General features: G+C 41.7%; 4 protein-coding genes across 5 annotated transcripts; 1 reads left to right on the forward strand and 3 right to left on the reverse strand.

Moving 5' to 3' along the window:
* Positions 1-3,506: 3,506 nt before the first annotated feature.
* Positions 3,507-6,548, reverse strand: LOC116265732 (phosphatidylinositol N-acetylglucosaminyltransferase subunit P-like). 2 transcript variants are annotated; one of them, XM_031646565.2, is made up of 5 exons: positions 6,397-6,548; positions 5,888-6,140; positions 4,519-4,591; positions 3,944-4,062; positions 3,507-3,871 (listed from the first exon to the last, which is right to left on the reverse strand). In XM_031646565.2, exons 1-5 carry the CDS (start codon positions 6,451-6,453, stop codon positions 3,753-3,755), a joined length of 621 nt encoding a protein of 206 aa, XP_031502425.1. In that variant the 5' UTR covers positions 6,454-6,548; the 3' UTR covers positions 3,507-3,752. The 2 variants fall into 2 exon arrangements, with proteins under 2 accessions (XP_031502425.1, XP_031502426.1); XM_031646566.2 differs by having other exon boundaries at positions 6,285-6,501.
* A 144-nt stretch (positions 6,549-6,692) lies between these two features.
* LOC116265731 (pentatricopeptide repeat-containing protein At1g71210, mitochondrial) lies at positions 6,693-11,398 on the forward strand. The gene is made up of 2 exons (XM_031646564.2): positions 6,693-9,668; positions 10,817-11,398. The coding sequence occupies exon 1, from the start codon at positions 6,881-6,883 to the stop codon at positions 9,599-9,601; it is 2,721 nt and encodes a 906-aa protein (XP_031502424.1). The 5' UTR covers positions 6,693-6,880; the 3' UTR covers positions 9,602-9,668; positions 10,817-11,398.
* A 1,155-nt stretch (positions 11,399-12,553) lies between these two features.
* Positions 12,554-16,595, reverse strand: LOC116265193 (uncharacterized). The gene is made up of 4 exons (XM_031645738.2): positions 16,062-16,595; positions 15,692-15,745; positions 13,809-13,934; positions 12,554-13,036 (listed from the first exon to the last, which is right to left on the reverse strand). Exons 1-4 carry the CDS (start codon positions 16,476-16,478, stop codon positions 12,869-12,871), a joined length of 765 nt encoding a protein of 254 aa, XP_031501598.1. The 5' UTR covers positions 16,479-16,595; the 3' UTR covers positions 12,554-12,868.
* Positions 16,596-18,064: 1,469 nt separating this feature from the next.
* Positions 18,065-23,076, reverse strand: LOC116266315 (hsp70-Hsp90 organizing protein 3). Its single transcript, XM_031647476.2, has 7 exons — positions 21,923-23,076; positions 20,015-20,303; positions 19,155-19,240; positions 18,739-18,962; positions 18,584-18,650; positions 18,420-18,479; positions 18,065-18,323 (listed from the first exon to the last, which is right to left on the reverse strand). The coding sequence occupies exons 1-7, from the start codon at positions 22,835-22,837 to the stop codon at positions 18,210-18,212; spliced, it is 1,755 nt and encodes a 584-aa protein (XP_031503336.1). The 5' UTR covers positions 22,838-23,076; the 3' UTR covers positions 18,065-18,209.
* Between the last annotated feature and the right edge of the window lie 76 nt (positions 23,077-23,152).

Raw genomic sequence — 23,152 nt, forward strand, 5'->3', positions numbered from 1 at the left:
TGGACTCGGACCTAAGGCTCGACAAAGCCGAGCTCGGTAAGTCCAAAGCTCTAGTTCGGGTCAGGTTAAGATTCATGGCAAGATCTGACCATTTTACAATTTTTTTTTTTTTTGCGCATTTGATGAATGCAACGCTAGAACTAGGGTTGGACTCGAACCTAAGGCTCGACAAAGCGGAGCTCGGTCCAAGCTAGAACTAGGGTTGGACTCGGACCTAAGGCTCGACAAAGCCGAGCTCGGTAAGTCCAAAGCTCTAGTTCGGGTCAGGTTAAGATTCATGGCAAGATCTGACCCTTTTACAAATTTTCTTTTTTTTGTGCATTTGATGAATGCAGTGCTAGAACTAGGGTTGAACTCGAACCTAAGGCTCGACAAAGCGGAGCTAGGTCCAAGCTAGAACTAGGGTTGGACTCGGACCTAAGGCTCGATAAAGCCGAGCTCGGTAAGTCCAAAGCTCTTGTTGGTAACACAAACCCAACATGTTTAATTATTATATCATGTTCAACCATCAACTTCATATCCATGAGGCAGGCATTTGATTTAATATTACTCTTGTTCAAAATCATTGCTGGCTCCTTTTTATGAAACCCATGGGTGACATGCCTGCTTGCCGATGAATATGACTATTAAAATAAACAAAAAAATTATTTATACTCAAAGACATGGATTAAATGCTAAGACAAGCCCTTGCTTAGCCCAACCCATCAAGGGCCAACATCCAAATACTCATTGACCTTTTGATAGTTCACAATGTCGGATTTTTTTTCTGGTTAATGTACGAGTTGTTATATATATCACATGTAAATTGTCTAACAATTAAGTAAAATGTTTTGGACCTTTATTTCAACACGTACATTTATGGCCCGTTTGATGGGCGGGTGAAATTTAACGCGAAAAAATTACCATGGTAAATTTTTCTGGAAAATTTTACAGGATGAAATTTCTCCTTCTTCCAATCTGAGGCCCTGTTTGATGGGCGGAAAGAATTTACCGTGGTAAATTTAACCATGTTTGATGCACAGGAATAATTTAACATGGTAAATTTAACCATGTTTAATGCTCAGAAATAATTTAACATGATAAATGTTGTTTTTTTATGTATTCCAAATCTAACTTGGGAGATGACAAAGGAAGGCACCAAAAGGTTGCTCTTTCTTGTCTATGCATTTAGGAAATCAAGATCAAATCATATCGACAGTTCAAAATTTGCCTCCCACTATCCACCTTTCCTATTCACAACAAAAGGTATTCCACTGAACACGAAAACTTTCTCGGCATATATATGAATACGAAAACTTACATTTAGGCCTCGTTTGATGGCAGGAAAGAATTTTGGTAAATTTATCATGAAAAAAATACATGACAATAGGGTAGTTTTTTGTTGGATAAAATTAATTGTGTTTGATTTACATTGTAGTTTTTTGCATGGTGAAAATTAACTATGTTTGGTGCACAGAATAAAATACATAAGTTTTTTTTTTGTTGTTCTCCTCCAATTTCATGTGGGTACAAATTGGAAAATGATCTTCCAAAACAACAAATTGCAGAGGTATACACGTAAGCAAGAAGCATTCAGTACGTAAGAAAATGAAGCCATGAAAGAAGAGGCACGAGAGAGGAAAGGCAGCGAGAGAGGAGAGGAGCAAAAGAGCGAGAGAATAAAGGCAGCGAGAGAGGTGATGCAGCAAGAGATGAGAGGAACAAGAGAGGTGAGACAGCGAGAGTGGAGAGGGGAATAAGGGCATCAATGTAAGGAAAAGAGGGGAAAAAATGAAAGAAAGAGAGAGCCCTAACGTCTCTCAAAAAAATATGCACGAAAAGTCCGACCTGCACAGGTCAGATTTTTTTCTGCATTAAAATTTACCAATTCCTACTATTTTTTTGGGTGAAATTTCACGAAGTTTGAAGCGTTTTACACTCACCAAGTTAAACTTCACCCGCCTGTACCATTTTCACCCGATGCACATGATTTTTTATTTGCATCAAACAGGGCTTTAGTCATTAAGTGCGATGAGAAAAGATAAAATCTAATGTTCTTATTTAATTTTATGAGTCTAGAAATATCAGAATTGTAAGTTCTACGACCCTTACGAAAAGTGGACTAAACTTTCCAGTGCCATGGTGGTTATGTTTTAAACACCCCTAACCTACCCAAACAGTTTCACTTTTAAGAACCAGACGAGTTGGAAAGTAAGCCAATCGGTCAGACTGCGTCTAACGGTTCCATTTTTAACTCTAGCTTTTTAGAATAATTCAACCATCTAACCAAGGACTTTCAATCTAACATGAAAAATGGTTTTTAATAAAATAAAAGAAAAAAAAGTGATTAGTATTTTCACCATCTAGTATTAGTTCACAATTTCTCTATCAACCATCCATATGTCTCAAATGGATTGTCTTGGTTAGATGGTGACTTTGAATAGTCAAAGTCATCATACACCCACACACTCTGTCTCTACATATATAATCAATGTCTCTACATATATAATCAATTACAACCCATTGTTAAAGGCACAATGAACCATTGAAACACCACAAACCATAGCTAATATTGTTATAGCAGCTGTTTTCTAGCAGCAATTTTGCAACCCCACATTTGACAAATTTGAAAACACACACATATATAGGAAAATTATATGTTGTGTGCTAGAGGCGTAGATAGGTGAGGGCTCTGCCATGGATCTCAATTTGAAAGCAACAAATTTTTAATTAATTGCAATCCCACATATAGTAGATTCGAACACACACACATAGGAAGATTATATGTTGTTGTGTGCCAGACACACATACTTAGGTGGGGGCTCCATGAGGCATGCTCCACAGAGCTCAATCTGAAACTTTGAATTTATATGTTGATCTCGATCGACAAGGCTAATTGAAATTTTGTTAATAGTGTCTCACGGAAAAAAGTTTACGGCTCCACTCTTGTGTGACGATGGCATAGGATAAGTATACATACACAATCTGCCACTAAAATATCACGAATCGTCACTAAAAACACCATGAACCGTTGTTGCATCATAATTTTTAGTGGCAAATTTTTAACCATTCAATAACGTCTGTCAGCCTCAATGTTCTCTCTCTCTCTCTCTCTCTCACACACACACACACATACATACATATATATATACATATACTAAAAAAGATGACCAAATATTTAAAACCTGTTGCTAAAAGGATCATAACCACCATCAAAAGTGTCATAAATCGTACACACATTATAAACCATTGGTATACTCGTGTGGCTGAACACTTTCAGCGACAGGTTTTAAACTGCATGGTGTTCACGTCCTTGCTCAGGTTTACCTTGCAGCGTGCGAATGGCTAATCATGGGTTGTTCAGAGAGAGATTCATTGTCATCATTGTAAGTTCAGCGATATTTTCTTTAAAGAAAACTCGAACCAGTTAAGAACCACAAGAATGCTTTGTTCTGAAGGGGTAATGAATATCTAAGCTGCACGAACGCAGAAGTCTGATGCATAGTCAAGCATTTTGAAGAGGGAACTGAAATACGGCAAAAGATATTTTGACATGCAGGTCAAGCCACAAGAGCAGCCTATTAATTGTTACCACATATGAAACAAGCAAATAATACCAAATGAAAACTATGCCGCATCCGAAGACGTCATCAGCACTGAGTTGTTATCAGGTCAGCCTGCCGAAGCAGCCGAGCAATCGCAGAAAACTCAACTGCTGCATCGTCATAACGAGGAAGTACCAGAAGAAAGTGAAATAACGCAACATAAGTGTTTCACCCAAACATTTTATCATTGATTTCACAGATGGGGATATCGGATATGGGCTGAATAGGCTGTTCCTTGCTTGACGAGCACGGGGCCGGGAACCCAGATGGTTCTCGTGTGTATTCATCTGGTCCAAGAGGAAAAAGATTGAACATCGAGAGAAGAAACTAAGTACAGGAAACAAGTTGTGGCGCCTTACCAAAGATTGTGCTTAAAGAGGACGGTGGAGGTGTTATCATGAAATTCAAACCAAGGTAGAATCCCATTGCCAAAACGATGGTGACAATGATATAAGTTGGTACTGCCAATGCCCAATATCTGAAAGCGCACAAAGGTTGTGAAGGTCATGCCTTCAGCAGAAAAAGGTTGCGAAGGGTATGAATTATGAAACCATGATATAACCTCAGTTTCCAGGCTGCAAGAAGACTGTTAGAATAAAAGTAAGGATGACCTTAATGTGTTCTATCATCATGACAGTCAAACAACACAGCGTGAACTGAAGATCCATGACCATGCAGCAAAATAAAATCAAATAGGCGCAATATATTCTACAATTGGAAAGCATAAATCCTAACCTATCATTTCTTTTAGTAGGAAATGGAACAAGGAGAAAGGAGAATCGCAGCACATAATTTTGTACAATATTGTATATGTTCCGTAGCTCAAAAAACTCTTCCTCTGTTCCAGCATTCCTTCTTTTTTTTTTTTTTTTTCACTGGTTGATTTATGTTTCATTCTTCCCATACTACTTGCACCAAATGGTTCGATATTCACCTGCTAGGATAGTATGCAATACCAACATACTGAAGCCAGTGTTCAGGAGTATACGCCCATGCCAGAAAGATAACTGTGAAAAGATTGCAGCAAATCAACCAACAATGGCAATGCAAAGCCAGTCGCTACTTGACATACAAATAATCAATATCCTAGATAGGTACCCCCATTACATTCACAGAAAACATTCTGATACATACTTGTTTACCATGAGAACGTTCCCTACAAAGATTCTGATACATATGAGCGTTTACCAAGGAACCAACACACAGAAAATATCCTTTGACTCTGTGGTTAAAAACATGGAAATGAAAATGTTATGAATTGCAATGCACTTAGGCAGTTTCTGATCTATAGCTAAAACGAGATGCGGTGTATTATGAAAGTTAGGTTTAGATAAAAAAATACAGTATTCTCAAGGTAAATATCCATTTTTTGGCCTGTTTAGCATCGATTTGGTTGCTGTCTAATTGGCATTACCTCTTTCTAGGCAATCTGATTATAAATTGATGATAGTCAACATGATAAGCACTCATCCACCAAGCTATATTAGATTGAGGCAAGAATTCATCTCAAGGGTATCCAAAGAAACATATCCATAATAAACATAATCCCTCACCTCACCTGGCTTCTAGCATCACAGTTGCTGTGAATTAACAAAGGCTATGTCCCATAGACGGAGCAGTGTATTCTAAGATTCAGCAACTTTGTCGAAATTCAAAATGATCTAGTGGCAGTATAGAGTCACAGTAAGACTCATAGAGGGGGTTGGGAGACAAGATGGAAGAATCTATGTGGCATAGGCCAGAACGGAGAGGACACAGGCAGATTCGCGATAAAAACGTTAGGGCTAAGTGTAGTACCTACATAAAAGAGTGAAACTGAACAGATTTAAGCTTTTTCAAAATGATCAACCTATATGGAAAAATGCAGCAGTGTGAGTATAAGTGTAAATGATGTCAGACACCGTGGATGTAATGGCTTTTTGCCCTGTCATTTTCTGCAATCTAATCCATTCAGTTTATCGTTCTTCAAATTTGATGCTCATATGTCACTCTTTACAAGTATGACGTAGAATAAATCAATCATAAAATCCACCAGCCATCACTCAATCCAAAAAGTGAAAATTTCTCATACGAAGAAATGAGATTAAGTGAGAAACAGACATTCGCAAGCACTTGCTCATCTAAGAAAAATTGAATAAGTATGGAGAAAACGATATTCCAATCTAGCCAAGTTTTTTCTAGATCATGCAACAAGGAACCTTCTTCAACAAGAATAAATGGGCAACGGAAACCAGGAAGAGGTGCATAGCTACCAGTGAACTCAGAAACCAACAAACTTGATGGTGGAGGAGATTGAAACTCACCGGTGGCGACAACGGTGGAGATAGAACCGACGAAGCCGTAGACCTCAGAAGGCTTGGTGCCGTGCTCGAATCCACCAGCCTTCTTCTCCTCGGAGTCCGATATGGAGAAATGCGCCCTACCCTTCGATTTGGAAAGGCTGAGAAGTCGCCTTGGGCTGCTCACCATCCATGAATCCGCCATATCCCTCTCTGCGCTCATCGCCGTTGAGACGCCTCGAAAAAATGGATACTTGTTCGGTGGTCGTTGACCGATCTGCAAGATAAGAGCTCGGGCCTTGATTACTACCAAGAGGACGAGCCTAGGCTCTATTTGAGTTTAAGCTACTGTTGGCATTACAGATGAATACTAAAAGCATAAAACTTTTCACAGGAATTTTATCAAACAGTTGGTGCTCACCAACTAAAAGAAGAGCTCCGGACAAGCAAAACAGCGGGACTGTGAGCTAAAAACCGATTGTTTAAGCAAATTCTCTGCAAATAACGTAAGGTGGTGCAAGCAAACTCCCTACCGATAGTGTAGGGCCTTGATAGAACCAGATAAATTTTATGCAGACGAAGCAGGTCATATAGGAGGGAGGGACGAAGGCACCATTGGGCTTTAAGTATATAATTAGTATCAAAATCCTCTCTCATCATACAACGTTGTTCTCATAATGCCTATAAGGCGACACTTTTTTATGGGTTGAGGCCTCAAAATTTCACCAGCATATAATTAATTAGTTTAAAAAAATATTTTTCTCATTCAAAATATTCTTTTAAGTATGATTTTCTCGATTTATATTTTATTTTCTTACATGCACACATCATTTTTCTAGTTACATCCATCCATAATTTTCATATAATCACTATATTTCGCTAGAGTTTGGTGAGTTTATGGAAGCAGTGAAATAATGAATAGTAATTAGTAATTACGGCCGCCCTTCTGCCGGAGGGTCCTTCTTCTATGTCATTCGTTTCCTCCCATCGTTCGATTCAGCTGCGGCGCGTCAAAGCATGTTGGTATTGCTCCGCTCAACCAGGCGGAGCAGCTCCTCCTCCTCCTCTCTCCGCCATGGAGTCCTCCTCGTCTTCCTACCCCTACCGGCTGGAAGCCTTCCTCCTTCCTCTCTCCCTCCCCCATTCTATCTCCATACGTCACCTGCCACGCTCCCCAAGATCGTTCCCCCCTTCCTGCCGCTGGGTCCCGTCGAGCGGAAGAAAATGGTCGACTCCATCAGCAACTGGTTCAAGTCCGGCACCGTTCCGGCTGCTCCGCGCCCACTCTGGAAGTGGACTGTGGATGCCGACGTCGATCGAATCTGCGGCGTCCTCGCCCTCGGAGAGGTCGGCATGGACAGCGCCCTTTCAGCTCTCGGCGTCAGACTGAACGAGGAGTGCGTACTCAAGGTGCTGAGGGCGCAGAGGGAGGTCCTCCCGGCGCTCCAGTTCTTCGACTGGGCCGGCCGGCAGAGGGGCTACCGCCATTCACGCAACTGCTACCACGCCATATTCAAGATGCTCTCGCGCGCAAGGCTGATGACCGTGATGCTCGATTGGCTCGAGCGGTTCTCCAACCGGCGCCCGGATGTCTTCGTCGTCCGGTTCCACGACACGCTGGTCATGGGTTATTCGATTGCCGGCCGCATCGACGTCGCCCTGCAGATCTTCTCCCGGATGCGGTTCCAGGGGATTGACCTCGACGGCTTCGCGTACAACGTCCTGCTCAACTCTCTCGTGGAGGAGGGCTCCTTCGACGTTTTCAACGTCATATCGAAGCAGGCCGGCGCCCGCGGGCTCCGCAATTCGATCACCTCCTGCATCCAGATCAGGTGCCTCTGCAAGCAAGGGAAGTTCGATGACGCGAAAGAATATCTCCGCGGGCTCGGGGACGCCGCCAACGAGAGCGTGGTGTCTGTCCTCATTGATGGACTCTGCAAGGCCCACAAGCACGCCGAGGCGGAGCGGCTGGTGAGGGAGTTCCGGGACGCGGGGAAGTTGTCGAGGTCGTTGACTTGCACGACGTGGATAGTCGACCTGGTCAGGGAGGGGAAGGTCGGGATCGCCATGGACATCTTCCGACGGAATGGCCGTCTGGGGACCGGCGATTTTCCGGGCCTGAGCTGCTACAACGCACTAATATGCGGGCTTCTGAAGGAGAGCAGATTGGAGGACGTTTATGACCTCCTGATCGAGATGAGTGAGAGGAACATCGTGCCCGATTCTTACACAATGAACGCGACCATTGGGTTCTTTTGCAAAGCCGGAATGGTGGATGTGGCGATCGAGTTGTTTGATGATAGGTTTGCTGTTGGGCTTTCCCCAAATGATTATTCTTACAACCAATTGATCAATGCTTTGTGCGAGAATTCGAGGATCGACGACGCGTTCCGAGTCTTGGAGGATGGGCTGAAACAAGGATACTTCCCTGGGAAATGGACGTTCCACATACTGGGAGAAGCTCTGTGTAGGAACGGGAAGTTGGAGAAGATGTTCAGCTTGTTCGACGCGGCCCTCGAGCGTCATATTGTGCCAAGTCACGGCATCTGCTCGAGATTCATTGCCGCTTTGTGTCGGGCTGGGCGGGCGGATGATGCCTATCTTCTGTTCACTAAGCTCAAAAAGCCTGAGAACGATGATTATATGTATACTTATTCTGATTTGATTTATGGGTTCAGTGCCATTAATAGAGGGGAAACGGCTTCCAGGTTGCTTCTGGAAATGGTAGTCAACGGCCATTCCCCAAGTCGCGGAGTGTACAAAGCCGTTATATATTGCTTATCAGAAGGAGGTAACCAAGACAAAGTTCTGAAATTCTTAGATGTTATTCGAAATTCTTGTCAAACTGTTAATCTTCGTCATGTTTATAATTCTTTGATTGATGGTGCGGTCTCCGTTGGGCAGCCTCATTTAGCTAGCCAAATTTTTGAAAGGATGTTAGCAGACGATTGTAGTCCTAATTTAGACACTAAAATTTCCATGCTGCACTGTTATTTAAGGAGGAGGAGGATATCCGATGCCATAAATTTCTTCGTTGATCTGTTAGAGAATCAAGAACCAAGTGCGAAATTGTACAATGCCATGATTACAGGGCTCTGTGAAGCGAGTAAGATAGATATGGCATTGTTGTTTTGGAAGGAAGCGAGGGAGAAGGGGATAGTTCCGAAGCTTGACAGTTATGAAGCGCTCATACATGTGCTTTGTGAAACTCAAAAGTACCACATTGTTGTAGAGGTTCTGAAGGATTTTGAACAAGCAGGTCGTTCACCATCTTCTTATATCTACAATATTCTGTTGTGTCATGCTTTGAAGTCTGTGGAACTAACGCGAGCATGGTTCAAGTCGGCTGGCGGGGACTTGCAAATGGGTGTCACAACATTCTGCAGGTTCTTTAATGCATTTGCTACTGGGGATGGTACGAAGGGGTTACCAATACTTTCGGAGAATTTGGGAGAGTTGATTGAAGAGCTTTTCCCTGTCAACACCATTACGTACAACATGTTGCTGCGTGCTCTTTGTAGAGAGGGAAAGGTTGACGATGCCTGTAATTGGGTAAACAGAATGAGGGAAAGTGGACATCCTCCCAACATGTGGACGTACGACATACTCATAAATGGTTTTCGGAGATATGGCAGGCTTAGGGACGCTGAGGTATGGATGGATGAAATGCTTCAGAAGGGATATAACCCATGTCTGATTGATTCATATAGGAGATACCGAGTACTGGATCAGCAGTAGCTATCTTGTGGTAATCATACTCTGAGATTTAAGCTGCTATGGTGCTGCCACCCTTCTGTCTAGTCAGGTAACGGCTATTTCTGAATGTTTTTGTTTTTCATGTACATGTATGTCTTCTAATTTTATGATCATTTCATTTTGCGATTCCTGTTGCTATAAGATGATGCAGTCAAACTTCTTTTTCATTTTGTTAGGCATCAATCTTTTCACTTGGTGCTGAGTTCTGTTTCTTTCATGATCTCTTGAAATGGTACCTTGTTATAACCCCTTCGATGCTTGTCAGGGGTTTTCGTAAATCTTCCGTTATGCTTTTGTCACTAGTTGGGTAGCTGTTGTTTCTCGGCTCTCTGCTTCAGGTAGAAATGCGGCAGAAACTGTCCTTTTTACTTTGCAGTTTGCACTAGTAGTGACCAACAACAATAAATCAGATCTCCTCAAGGGTAAAAATTGCACCTGCACTGTTCACATTCAAGTAACCGAAACCTCTACCTGCTACAGGTTTGATTGCATCCCAGCATGCATTTAAGATAACTCAAACATACAGCATATGTTTGAAGCAGGACTGGTTAATATAGGAACCATCCTCTCCTCTTTCTCCTGTCATCAGCTTATTCTCTCTTTCTTTCTCTCTCTCACTCTCTCTCTCTCTCTCTATATATATATATATATATATATATATATATATATATGCAGCCATTTTCAGCAACATATAAGGTCAAAGTGGCTGCAAAATGGCTGATGTTACTGCTTCTAGCTGCAACAAGATCCAACCATCGTTCAGCTGATGAATGGGTAGAATCGGCTGAGAAGACACCCAACTGAATAATTGAGTTCTTTCACAAAAAAAGAAAGACTTCAAGTTTGTGCTGACTAAGTTCGAGAATAGGTGGTTTTAGTAATAAGAAAGGTCCCATGATCAGTCTTTAACATTATTCAAAACTGACTACATCTGCAACTACAATAGCACCAATTGAGCAAATATCTGTTTTATGTTTCCTTAAATTGGATAATTGTTGGCTGAATTTTGTTGACTATCCATATGAATTTCATGCTTGTGCTGGTTTTCAACATTTTTGAGTGGATGAATGGATGATAGTATTGTCCAGTTTATGCCTTTATGGTATGAATATTCGTTATGAATATGTTGGAACTTTTTAACTCTTGTTCTTTTTACGGAAGGATTTGGAACTGATTAAAGCATGTTCTTTTCCACAGACGATGGGAGGAAAGCTCACATGCATGAATTGGGCATATGGCCCTGAACCCATGGTCTGAGCAGAGTTATATCTGTGGGTTTGTAAATGCTGAGGAAGTTGACATTTTCTCCTTCCCATTTAAATGCTTCAATGATCAACAACAGCGCCATTGCAATTACTCAGTTTCAGATACTCCAGTTGCTCCCCTCTTATTCTTCAGCCACTGCCTTCAAGATTAACATGTTTCCATTGAATGTATTTGAGATGCTATTGAATACTCGAAATGATACTGAGGGAGGTGTACTGCTTTGGTTTCTTCGACTTAATAGCATAGCCCTGTAGCTTTCCTTTTTCCACTGGAATGCATATCAGGGCTGATTTTGTTCTTCTGTAATTACTGTTTATCACAAGTCCATATTTTTTCAGGTTTACAAGAAGCAACTTTGTATATTCACATAATATTGGACGTGGATCATGCTACTTATTTGCTTTTAGTGTTATCCTTCTCTATGTTGTAAAGCTGGAGAGCTTGATGCCCTTGTCTGTATACTTTATGCTGATGTAACACTACTTGTCCACTCAATAAAGATAAGTTGCATAACCCTCTGCTATGTGTTGCTTTTAGTCTAGCTCTGGGGAGACGAGCAGACTGCATCTCTGGTATACTATATCCCTCATCTTAATGTCTATTTTTCTTACGGGACAAGCCGCCACTTGAGAAATGCTGCAGGGGGCGGGCTTGAGATGGAGCCTGTTCGTGCTTGGTGCCCTTTTTACATTCTAGTAATTCTTGTACAGCTACGTCGGGAGTTATGATGTGTGAGCACTTAGGTTTTTTGCGGGGTAATGCAGTTGCTTGTTGCATCCAAAAGCTGTGATCTTGCAGTGGACTCTGTTTCATGCTGAAGGCTTACCAACAAGATCAGGTCTCCGAACCTTCGCTGAGGGACTTTTGGAAACCATTGTTGTTTTTTATTTTTTTCTTCCTGCAGGAGAGATCTATTAGTCCTTGAGCTTCAAAAGCAGAGGGCATTAGGGTAGACAGGGTAGCTATAAAAGTTCGCAGATATCAAACATGATTTGACCTGTTTCTTAAGGCAGGGTGATTGTGGTTCAACCGTGGTTGTTTTTTCTCAACAAGAAAAACCCTTGACTAGTCCAAGTCTCGAAAGATTCTCGTCCTTAAAAAAATGGAAGGAGAATGGTAGCTGGCTCGCTCAACCGGACTCATGGTGGTTTGATGGTACTTTTCAGTTGTGATCTCTCTATCAGAGTCAGTCGCCCTAGTATGGTCAGTGGATGTGAAGAGGGAGACATGGCAAACATGGCAATGACAACTTCGGTTATCACCTGTTGAATACGATATTTTTCGCAGTTAACAATTGATAGCTCCATTAGGGATGCAAAAAAGGCTCCCACGAACGTTGTATTTTAGAGCACATGTTCAAAAAACACTATCTTTGTTTCAGAAACATAATGTGATTGCGTCCTGTGTTTAGTTGTTGAACTTGAAAACATTCATAATCACATCATGTTTTTATCAAATGTTCTTATTTAACGCTCTTTAAGGTTGATGTTTAGATCAAATAATTATGTCCCATCCAAGGGTCCAAACCTGACCCGCTTATTCCCCAGTTACCATAGGCACATTATAAAGCTCAAGTTCATTTAGCTCTCGGGCACAAAGGGAGAAATAACCAAACAATGAGCACGTACAGAATGCAAACATCGTGCATGTAAAAGTTTAGATAGAACATAAGGAGATTGAAAACTTAAATAAAATTTCCACATAATGATGTCTTAAAATGTGGAATACTCAGGCTATCATAAGCACCTAGAAAAGGCTAGGAGAAATAAGTGGAACCACTGTTATTTACATAAAAGAAAAGGCATCGACAAGTTCTAATATGAAGTAATGGTAACAAAATGAGGCATTTTCTTTTATGCACTTCACGTAACAGAAAATGGTTGGACTCATTATACAAGAGCAGTTCATCCGTCATCCTAGAACAAGATAATGTACATAGTAACAAGGCTAGTCATAGAGAGAAGGCATTTGGTAGTAGTCCAGTTACTTCTCCTCAATTTCAATATCAATGATGTCTGGGCTTGACGTGGAGTTTTGTCTTCCGCCTGAGAAGCCATCTCTAGGCTGCCAAACAACAGCTCTGCAATTTGTACACTGAATAATTTGATTCTTATACCCCATGAATCGTCTCTTGCAAGCTGGGCATGACCCCTGTAAAAATGAAAATCCAAGCGACATAGAAAAGGACAAGCAAAACTCAGAGAGATGAAACAAAAGAAATATGTTCTGAAGCTCATTCTCCAGACTTACAGGAAGAATTGGAGTAGAAGAACCAACAAAAAATGACTGAGGAGATTAAATCAGACAATAAATACTTGGAATCATCTAAGAATCTTGTCAGACTTAATGTCGACATGGGTCCATACATGAAGAACAGATAGAGGTGAGACATGAGAATCAAGCAAGGTAGTTGCATCTTTTCTGCAGTTGGCAGGCAAGTGGATAAGCTTTTATTCTCATTGTATGAGTTAGATCCACACATTTGGACTCATCTCAGAAATAACGAACTTGATGACATTCACATCAAATCCATTGACATCAAAGAACAGCCATAACTATATTCGGGTGACAGACATTCATCACCAACATAAGTGGGCAATCATCAATTTATTTTGTTCATTCACTGCATAGCATGCACGGTCTATTTGATTTAATCATTTTTTTAGATAAACAACATTTTTTCAACGGGAAACAATGGAATATCCTAATACGTATTGACTTCCTATGTGCTGGACATGATGCACTAGGCTAATACTTGAGATGAATATGAGAACAATCCTGTCCTTGTTGCGGTGCAGGAAAATTCAACAATTACACCCTTTTATGTTATTAGAGAGTAGAAATAGAATCATATACCATTTTTTTATAACAGACCAAAAATATTTTAGGATCCTGTACAATGATGGACGACATTAATACTGACCTCTATGACAAAGTTATTGGCAACAGTGCCAATGAGCAGAGGAGCAGCAAATGGCAATATCCACGTGGCCAAGATCACGATCCTGAATAACCATCCCGAGAGTGCTAACCAGAGAAAGGCAAGAGTCTACAACAAGAAGGAAATATTAGACAACCACAGACATCATGTATCTAGACAAATTCTAAAGATGCCAAAAGAAAAGCAGAGGCTCCAGATGCTGCACAACTTGGAAGATGCAGCAGCATTTTCCACTAGTTTTAAGACATAAGAAAATCAAATTTCAACCATCAGAGTTAATCAATGATTATGTACTTAAAACTACAAAAGCCAGCTGAGCTAAAAAATGAACACCTCATTTTCAGTAGGCTACTCACAACGAGTGCCACATGGGGCACAGAAGTCGGCATTAAGTTACACATGAATGCACTCCTTCTCCTTCTATATTTAATTATGAAGATACAAATAAACACCTACCAAATCACAAGCACATTTGCACAAGACCTGTTTGTGATCATGACATGAAAAAGCACATAGTCTCCTATATGCATAGATACTCCAGTTTTTACTGTATCATTTAGTGCTTTGAGACTTAGAGTCAGATCTATAAACAACACCCACTAGGTCCAGATATGGAAGCCACAAATTAGTTAGTCTACTTCCTGGTCAAAAGAAACAATGTAAATGATACCTAATTATAATCACTTATTCCCTAATTAGCAAGTGTTATAACATGTTGCTGATATATAGCCGATATCTGATGTGGATGATAAACAATAGAATATCTCTAAATTGCCTTGTACTTAACTAAAGTGTCCAATTCCAACCACGTCTGCAAGCTAAGCATACGAATGCATGTATAATTGTATATCTACTGCAACTGCATAAGGCCCCTAGTCTCCCGTAAATTATTTTTTGCACTTGCTTACGATTGAGATATATTAGGAAACTGTAGCACCACAAAGCTGCAACTGGATTAACCTTCTTTTTATATACAAAAGACAAGAAAACAAAATTACAAAGCTAGAAGCACTTAACGCTTTCACAACTGTATCCTACTTAGTGATGTTCAACGAGGATTGAACAGCAAAAAAAATGCAAGCATAAATTGGTGGTTAGGAAGCCTTTTTTGATATTTTATGTAGTTTGCTCTCATTATGGAGGATAGAATATACGAAAGAAGAAAGTAATACTAACAAGTTCTGGAAAGAAGAAAATTCCATCGAATGCACCAGAGGTAGAGTTGCACTTAAGAAAGTCAAAAATACCATAAAAAGATTGGGAGAGAGAAACGTAAAGCTATCTGCAATCGAGAAAGGGTTTACCTACAGCATAAAAACATGCATATATGTATTACAACAAAAGAAAGACAAAAACAAGAGCACCAGTTAGTGCTGAGATCTACACCAGCATAGCACCTTTCCAATGTAGAAATTTTAAAATTTTTTAAAAATATACCAAAAAGGGAAGAAGTGTTATATTGAGGGGCTAAATCCAGTCATATGCAACATCGAGAGAAAAGCCCCAGCTCTAGCTCCAAGAATGCCAATTGGAAAAAATGATACCTAAGTTCTCTAATCATCGCATTTGTACAATTACAGCCCAAACAATGTACGTCCTGGTGCAGATGGACAAACTTGTTTTCCAAACCACCATGGTTAGCAGTGAAATTCCAAAAGCAGTAATCGGGCAGTGCAAAAGGTTGTCTAGTCCACGTACAATGTCCCAGTAGTGTGGGCAACAAATTGGGAGGGAGCGATACAAGATAGCATTAATTCAAGAAATGACATTCAATTACTATGAGGCTAAGTAATTGCACAACTTTCTGGAAACAGAAGGACGAAATCGAATAACAAGATGAACTTAGGAGTTAAGACAGTACTCACCGCAGAGCTCTTGCCTAATGGGGTCTCAAGAAATCCCTTTAACTGCCTTCTGTACTGCGAAACCCAATCAGATAAAACAGAATAGTGAACTAAAGCAGATAAATTAATTTTATCAGACAAAATGAAATTCAAAAGGAAGTCAACGACAAGACCGTATCTTCGAACAATCAAATTCGGTGAAGAAAAATAAATAAATAAAAGTTATGCCCCAAGTTAGAAAGGGAAGAACAACAGCAGAAATTCTTTAAAATCATTGATTGGTAATTCTTCAATAGATAAAAAGAATAAAGTTCGGATGGGCAGAACAACTGGATTCATGCTTCTCACAATCTCAAAAGATCAATAGAGACTGAGGGAAACATCCACATACCCCAGGCAAATTACGGCGGAAGTCCATGGAGAAACTTCTCCACCGCTGCCCAATGCCGAACTCGCGATCGATCCTCTTGAATCCATCAGAAGCAGTACGGGTGGCGTCCTCCAGCCGATCGGAGATCGAAAAACGGCGGTCAAGCCTCACGGCCGCCCTCCGTATGTTGAAGACGAGCTCGTCGATGCCATCATTCGCCGCCCGGGCGAAATCCTTCAACTTCTCGCCGGAGACAACGCGCTTAGCGAAGTCCTCGAAATCGCCACGGCTGGTGAAGGCGCGAATGGAGAGCTGCCGCGGCCCGCCACGACGGACCAAGGACAGCCTGGTGGAGGATGAGGAGGGAATGGGGCGGAGAGTGTCCCAGCGGCAGAATTGTCTAGTATTAGGGCAAGACAAGGCGGTGGCCGCGGCCATCACCACCGCCGGAATCTGGAACACAAAGGAGAGGGAGAGAGAATCAGGAGGAGTCAGGAGACGCAACGGCGGACCTTGAACACACGCATGAAAAGGATATTTGGACACGGTAGATGGTATCGTACCAGCCAACGCACTTCCGGTCGCAGTCGGCTTGCCCGGGGAAAACTATGCGCTTTCCAAGCCACGAAGGTTCGGGTCACCGTGGGCCGTGGCTTGTGAGCCGTTGATTCTTTTCCTCATTGTCTAGAATAAAAAAGGTTTTCACCGGCCGGTGTTGATCGATTTCAAGATTTTAACAAATTTTCATAATGCTTAATCTGGTTTACTTTTAATTGTTTAAAAAATTTATTTATTTTTTTTAAATCAAATTTTCAATTGAGAAATCCCAATGGATTGAATAATCGGCAATTCCACTAATTTAGCTAACAATCATTTTTGTACCTTAGAGCGCCGTATAAATTTCCTATAAAGATTAAATTAGGTTAATGAAACACTTGTTTTAATGTTTAAATTGGTATGATTAAAAAAGTCATGAAAAGCAGATAGAAGTGAAATTTTTATAAGTTTACACTTCGTTTTTGCTTTCTTCTGTCTCATAAAATCATGTTTAAATGTCAGAGTTCGGTACTTTTCTTCATTGCTGACTATACATTCCAAGAGTTCAATAGATTCAACCTCGAATTTATCATGTTTAAACATCAGAGTTCGTGATTTTTTTTTCTTTGCTGGCTGTACATTCCAAGAGTTCAATAGATTCAACCTCGAATTTAACATGCTTAAATATCAGAGTTCGGGACTTTTTTTCATTGCCGACTATAGATTCCAAAGAGTTCAATAAATTCAACTTCAAATTAAGCTGGAGCGAGTAGAAGAGCAGGTCAATTTAAAACTGCCGGCTCCAAGGGTGCCATCCAGTCCTCTTCCCAAGAAATCTTCGAACGATAAAAGCTCAAGACAACTAATCCACTTAAGACAACCAATCCATTTTCTAGAATAACCGATAAAATTTCAGAACCGAAGACCCTGACTGTCTCTGCTGTCGTCCAAAGTCGATCTGCAGTCTACTTCTAAACCATCCGTTCTTCCTGGATTGACAGGAAGCTAGATTTGACGAGGGTGGGTGGCAGAAGACACAGGCTTGGCCCCTCTTCTTTTGATTTGACGAGAACGGGCCGAACGCTAGTGTGAGTGGCGGAGTTACGATTTGTTCCCAAGGGGGCGGGTATATAATTTCCGAACTTTTCATTGGGGCTAAATGAAATTTTTTTATAAGCTTTACGTACTGACTCTTATTTTTTTCAGCCAGCTCTTGGATGGCAACACAGAGGCGGGAAACAAGCGCTTGGGGATGTAAGTGTGTCACTTCCCTCCACACAAACTCAAACACGAAGTGTTTCTGACCACAAACTCAAAAGTAAAGTCGCTTGTGACGCATCCACGTTATACGACACTTACAGGAGCGAAACTTTCAAGAGCCGCAACAAGAAGCATCCTCAGAGGGGCTGGTGTCTCTCTCTCACACACACACACACATGCGCACACACCACACACATGCACACACACCACACACATGCACATATACATGCATCCAAAGAACGAAGGACATTTATATTGCTGTCAAAAAAATTATAGTCTCCATGTCCAATTGGCCGGGATGACTGAGAAAAGAGCGATAATTCGCACTTGATGCTCGCTTCAATGAAACCCGTTCACGCGATGCCAGGCTGTTTACCTGACCTGAATTATGCCTGCGCTTACAAGCTTCTGTATCTTGTGCATCACCTGGGGATTCTTTAGATGCTCTTGTGCGGCCCTTGGGTTCTCCTGGAAATCAATTAGTACCTGCACACATCCCCGGTTAAAGCATTATAATCACACGACACGCACAGGGCACAAACACGCAACAAACCCCCAAATACGCAGATATTGTTAGACTACCTGTCTCATAATAGGATCTGACAGGATATTTTGTATCTCAGGATCCTGCATTGCCTTTGCCTGAGGAAAAGGAAAGAAAGAATTATAAGTAGGAGCAAGAAAATCACACCAACGGCGTTTGTGTCCTGAACACAATGTGCATAGTGTTCAAATCCATAACATACCTGTCTCTCCTTTAGCTCCTCGGGGCTTACCTCACCTCTGTTGGTCTTGTTAATCTGCTCAATACACCTGCGGTGGGACAAAGATTGAATAAGAACTTGTGCATGAAAGCATGCATGCAAGTGAACGTGTGTGTGTGAGAGAGAGAGAGAGATACCTCCGAACACCATCCATCAACTCTTGGTTGTTCTCGTCGTGTTTCAACCCCTCTTGGTATGTCTCCAACGCCTTGTCGTATTCCTTCATCAAGAACTGTATCGCACCCTTCCTCGAGTACCCCTTCGGGAATGCAGGATCAAGTTCGATACACTTCTCAGCATCCTTCAATCCCTCGGGCAACGCTCCCAGCTTAGTGTAGCAGGCAGCTCTATTACTGTAGACCTGCATTCGGCAAATTCATCAGTTCGCATAAACGGGATACAAGTCAACAGCTAGCTCGAACTCCGAAACAGGTGAATTCCCCAATGAATAAGTGCAGGTAACTGAATGGACTTGGTGTCTAAAAACTAGTCCAGCATTATCTCTGAAAACCAACAAAAAACAGAAGCTGAAGAATGTAGCATAATGACTTGCCTTTGCGTCACGAGGATTCCTTCTAATGGCTTCTGTGTAATGCTTCACGGCTTCAGGATACTTCTGTTGCTTAAAATATTCATTGCCTGTTCAAATGATTAAAAACAAGATTCAGGCAAAGCTATGAGAAGGCAAAGGTTAAGAACTTATCCAACACGGAAATGCTGCGCGGTGCGAATTTCATGACACCACGGTAGCTAAACGAACAGCATGACCAATTTTCAAGATGCAAAGCTGACAGCCCAACATTGTGAGCATTAAATTAAAGAACATAAACAAATTTAAGGATATATGATATAAGGTCATACTATGCAAGGCATTGCCACAAATATCTCCATTCTTTCTTAAATCAGAAAATACAAACAAAAGAAAAAAAACCTATTTGAAAAAAATGAAGATCTCTTGCTTTCTCCTGTTTTCCCCTATTTATAAAATATATATTTCTTGTATTTCTTGACATTTCTTTCAACTTTTTGTTTAGTTATTTGAAATTCTCAAGACTTTCCACAAAAAAGAAGAAGAAGAAGAAGACGACTTTCCGACTCTACCACGAATAACAATCCAAGAACAATAGCTATGAAAATGCATCAAGGCTGAAAAGGCAGCCCAACGGAGCTAAAAGAAAGTGCCGTAGATTGATCTCAATGTCCCAAATTACTATTCATCCCCTGCTAACTAATTGCCATTGAGAACAATCATGGGAAGAATGAGGAAAACTTGAACTAACAAAAATTTCCATACAAGCATCAAGCGTCTATATTACAAGCCCAAATCATGCACTTAAAGGATATTTTTACCAGGGTCCAACATCGATATTCAAAAATACCATCGGTTTACCATCCTGAAAGTAAACATCTTACCTTTCTCACGTTCTTCGTCTGCTAGTTTGGGATCAAAGTATTCTTGTTGCTCTAAATCCTTCTTTGCCTTCTCAGCATCATTAAGCTTCTTCAAGGTGTCTGGGTTCCTATATTCAGTTAATGCTTTCTGGAATGTTTCAATAGCTGGCTCATAATCTTTTGAACATTTTGCCAGCTTCACCAAGGCAGATCCTTTGCGAGTCAAAGCCCTTGAGATCATCTTGAAGTCTGAATGAAGCTCTCGTCCTCTCTCCACAGCCTTGTCACAATCTTTAATGCAATCTTCGTACTGAAACAGGAAGGAAACCGATCTTGGTTGATTATCACAGGAAGAAACATAAAGAATCATCATTAAAAGAGATGCATGACTTCAGAGTTCAGAGACAACTTCGAAGAAACAAGTAAACCTAGGATAAAGGGAAGAGCTTCCTGTTTCCACTATAGACCTAAAGAGCAGCTAAATTATACACTCCTCCCAATTCAGAATAATGAATATGTAGATTATCTACAAGTCCATAACTGGCACATGCAGGGCAGACATCAGCATCATCCTAAAGCCTGACGAGAGAGAATATGACTCTCAAGTAAAGTCAGTTTTATATAGCTAGATTCTTGTTATGATTAGATTAGAAATTACATTAGAAATGACAGAAGTCGTCTTCTCTTCAAAGCAAAAAGCATACTGACTCTCTTTCTCTCTTGCACACATACATTTCTTATATCACCATATAAATCACTACAGTTCAACATGATACCGGAGGATCTAAATTGCAACGCTACCAGGTGCCTGAATTTTACTGAATCAATCGATTTGGCCTTTTAAGTGGGCAGTGGTCCACCCATTTTCATTTATATAATGTAAAATTTTTGACAATGTCCTTCCTAGCCTTACTGCTATCATGATATCATAATTATAGCTCCTCATATCCTATCCGATCAAAATTTGACATTTGCTTGAAATTCAGATACTTCATAATAACAGCCAGCCAAAAGCTAATCACGAGAAACTCATCTGATCTGACCGTTTATCCGTAAGCCTCCTTATGCAGTTGAACTTGGACCATACTTTATTTTACCATATCTTGAATAGAAGCGAACATCTAAGCCACTCACCCTCCAAAACAAATTTGCTTTTCATCATACCCAAAACTAGCGGGAGTTCCAATGCAAACTGCACCTAACCGATATCTAACCTAAAAATTTCGCTTTAAAAGCTGGCATTTTTGAGGCAAAGGTAACAAGCACGCAAATGAAAAGGGATCTTGAATATCAACAATCGCACCCCAGAAAGTAGTGGATAAGAGAAATAACCAACACCAGGTACAATTTCCTTTTTCTTGCTATTCCTCAGTAAACAAATTCATGCTTAACAGCCTTAAGGCTTAAACCAATTTTCCAGGAAATAACAAAGCTACAAGCACAGTAACCAAATTAACCCCATTTTGCAACTTCATGTCCTCCTAAAGATGCAACACCATCCAAAGAAGGTGAACAGGAACTTGAATTTAGTTCTATTTTATGGTTGCCATATGTTACATACGATACGCATTCAACTACCAGCAACAAGCCAAGGATGATGCCGTAAAATCAATTCTGATGAGATATTAGACACCATAATTACTCTGATTAACAAGTCTAACGCAAAAAAGGTTGTATAAGTCTAGAGTCTATTTCATACACCAAAGGCCCCAGATAACACGAAAACAAAACTATAACAGGATAAATGGTCAAAGAATTCATGCACAACAATCGCTATATACCAAAGAGAGGAACTCTATAAATATATAATCTACTAAATGGACCAACATACGCCAAACAATGGATGCAGTCCCACATAATGTCTAATGTAAGGGTGAAACAGTTACTCGGAAATGAAAAAGGACCAATTAAAGTAGAAGCATTACACACCTTCCCCATCTCCATGTAAACTGCTGCTCTGTTGGTCAGATAGGAAATGTCCTGGTCATCTAGTTCCATTGCCCTCGTGTAATGCTCGATAGCCTCCTCGAATTCCTTCTTCTTGTAGGCTGCATTACCCTTCTCTTTCTCCCTCTGAGCCTCCGCCTTCCTCTCCTTCAACTCCTTTCCCTCCTCGCTCACATCCATGGGCTCCGGCTCTGGTGCGGGCTCTGGCGCCGGATCCTTCTTCGGCAGCGGCTCCTCCTTCGCCTCGTGAGAGGCGGCCATCGGCGGCACGTCTCGCTCCATGTCCTCCCGCGTCGCCGTCTTCAAATTCACGTTGAGCAACAAACCCACAACCTGCATCATCCGCGGATCCTGCAGATACATGCTGAGGTTGTTCGGGTTCTTCTGCACGTCCTGAATCATCTTGATAAAGTCCGGCTGCTGGAGGTATGCCCTTGTCGTGGGGTCAGCAGTGAGTTTGGCCCACAACTCCGGTCCCTGGAAGATGTTACCAAATGGCGACGCTCCCGCCCCGCCTCTGGAGCCGGAGCTCCGCCTCCGGCTCGCGAGCGCCGATTCCGCATCTGCGAGCCCCGATTTCAGGCCTTCATTCGAGGGATCGAGTTCAAGCCCCTTCTTGTACGCAGCGACGGCCTCATCCAGGTTGCCGAGGCCGACGTGCGCGGCGCCGAGCCGGCTGTAGCCCTTGGACCAGTCGGGTTTGAGCTCCACAGTCTTCTTCGCATCGGCAAGCGCGTCGGAATACTTATGGAGGGAGGCGTAGGCGGCGGAGCGGTTCGAGTAGAGAACGTGGTTCGACGGAGCCAGGGCGATCGCGTCGGAGAAATGCCGGGCGGCCTCTTCGAACCGCCCGGCGGAGAACGCCGCGTTTCCCTTGGCCTTGGCCTCTTCCGCCATGGGAATTCCTCTCACTCCCGGGGAGTTCAAGAGAAAGCTAGGGTTTCAGAAGAGCGCGTTACAGGAGAAAGGGAATGACGATTGACGACGAGCAAACAAAGAGAAGATGCAGAAGAAAACGATGCGATCATCGTCTCAGAAGGGCCGCCGTCCTTAAGGTGGTGAGAGAGAGAGTGAGCGTTCTGGCGTCCGCCTTCTCGAAGCTTCCGGCGAAAACCAGAAACTGGCAGCTCTCTTCCAACGTTCTAGGTCGAGTCGCACGGTTCAAACGATTCCGTATCGGGTTCTGCAAGGCCTTAGGCCTCTGTCACGGAC

Source organism: Nymphaea colorata, chromosome 12, assembly GCF_008831285.2.
Source record: "Nymphaea colorata isolate Beijing-Zhang1983 chromosome 12, ASM883128v2, whole genome shotgun sequence".
NCBI lineage: Eukaryota > Viridiplantae > Streptophyta > Magnoliopsida > Nymphaeales > Nymphaeaceae > Nymphaea > Nymphaea colorata.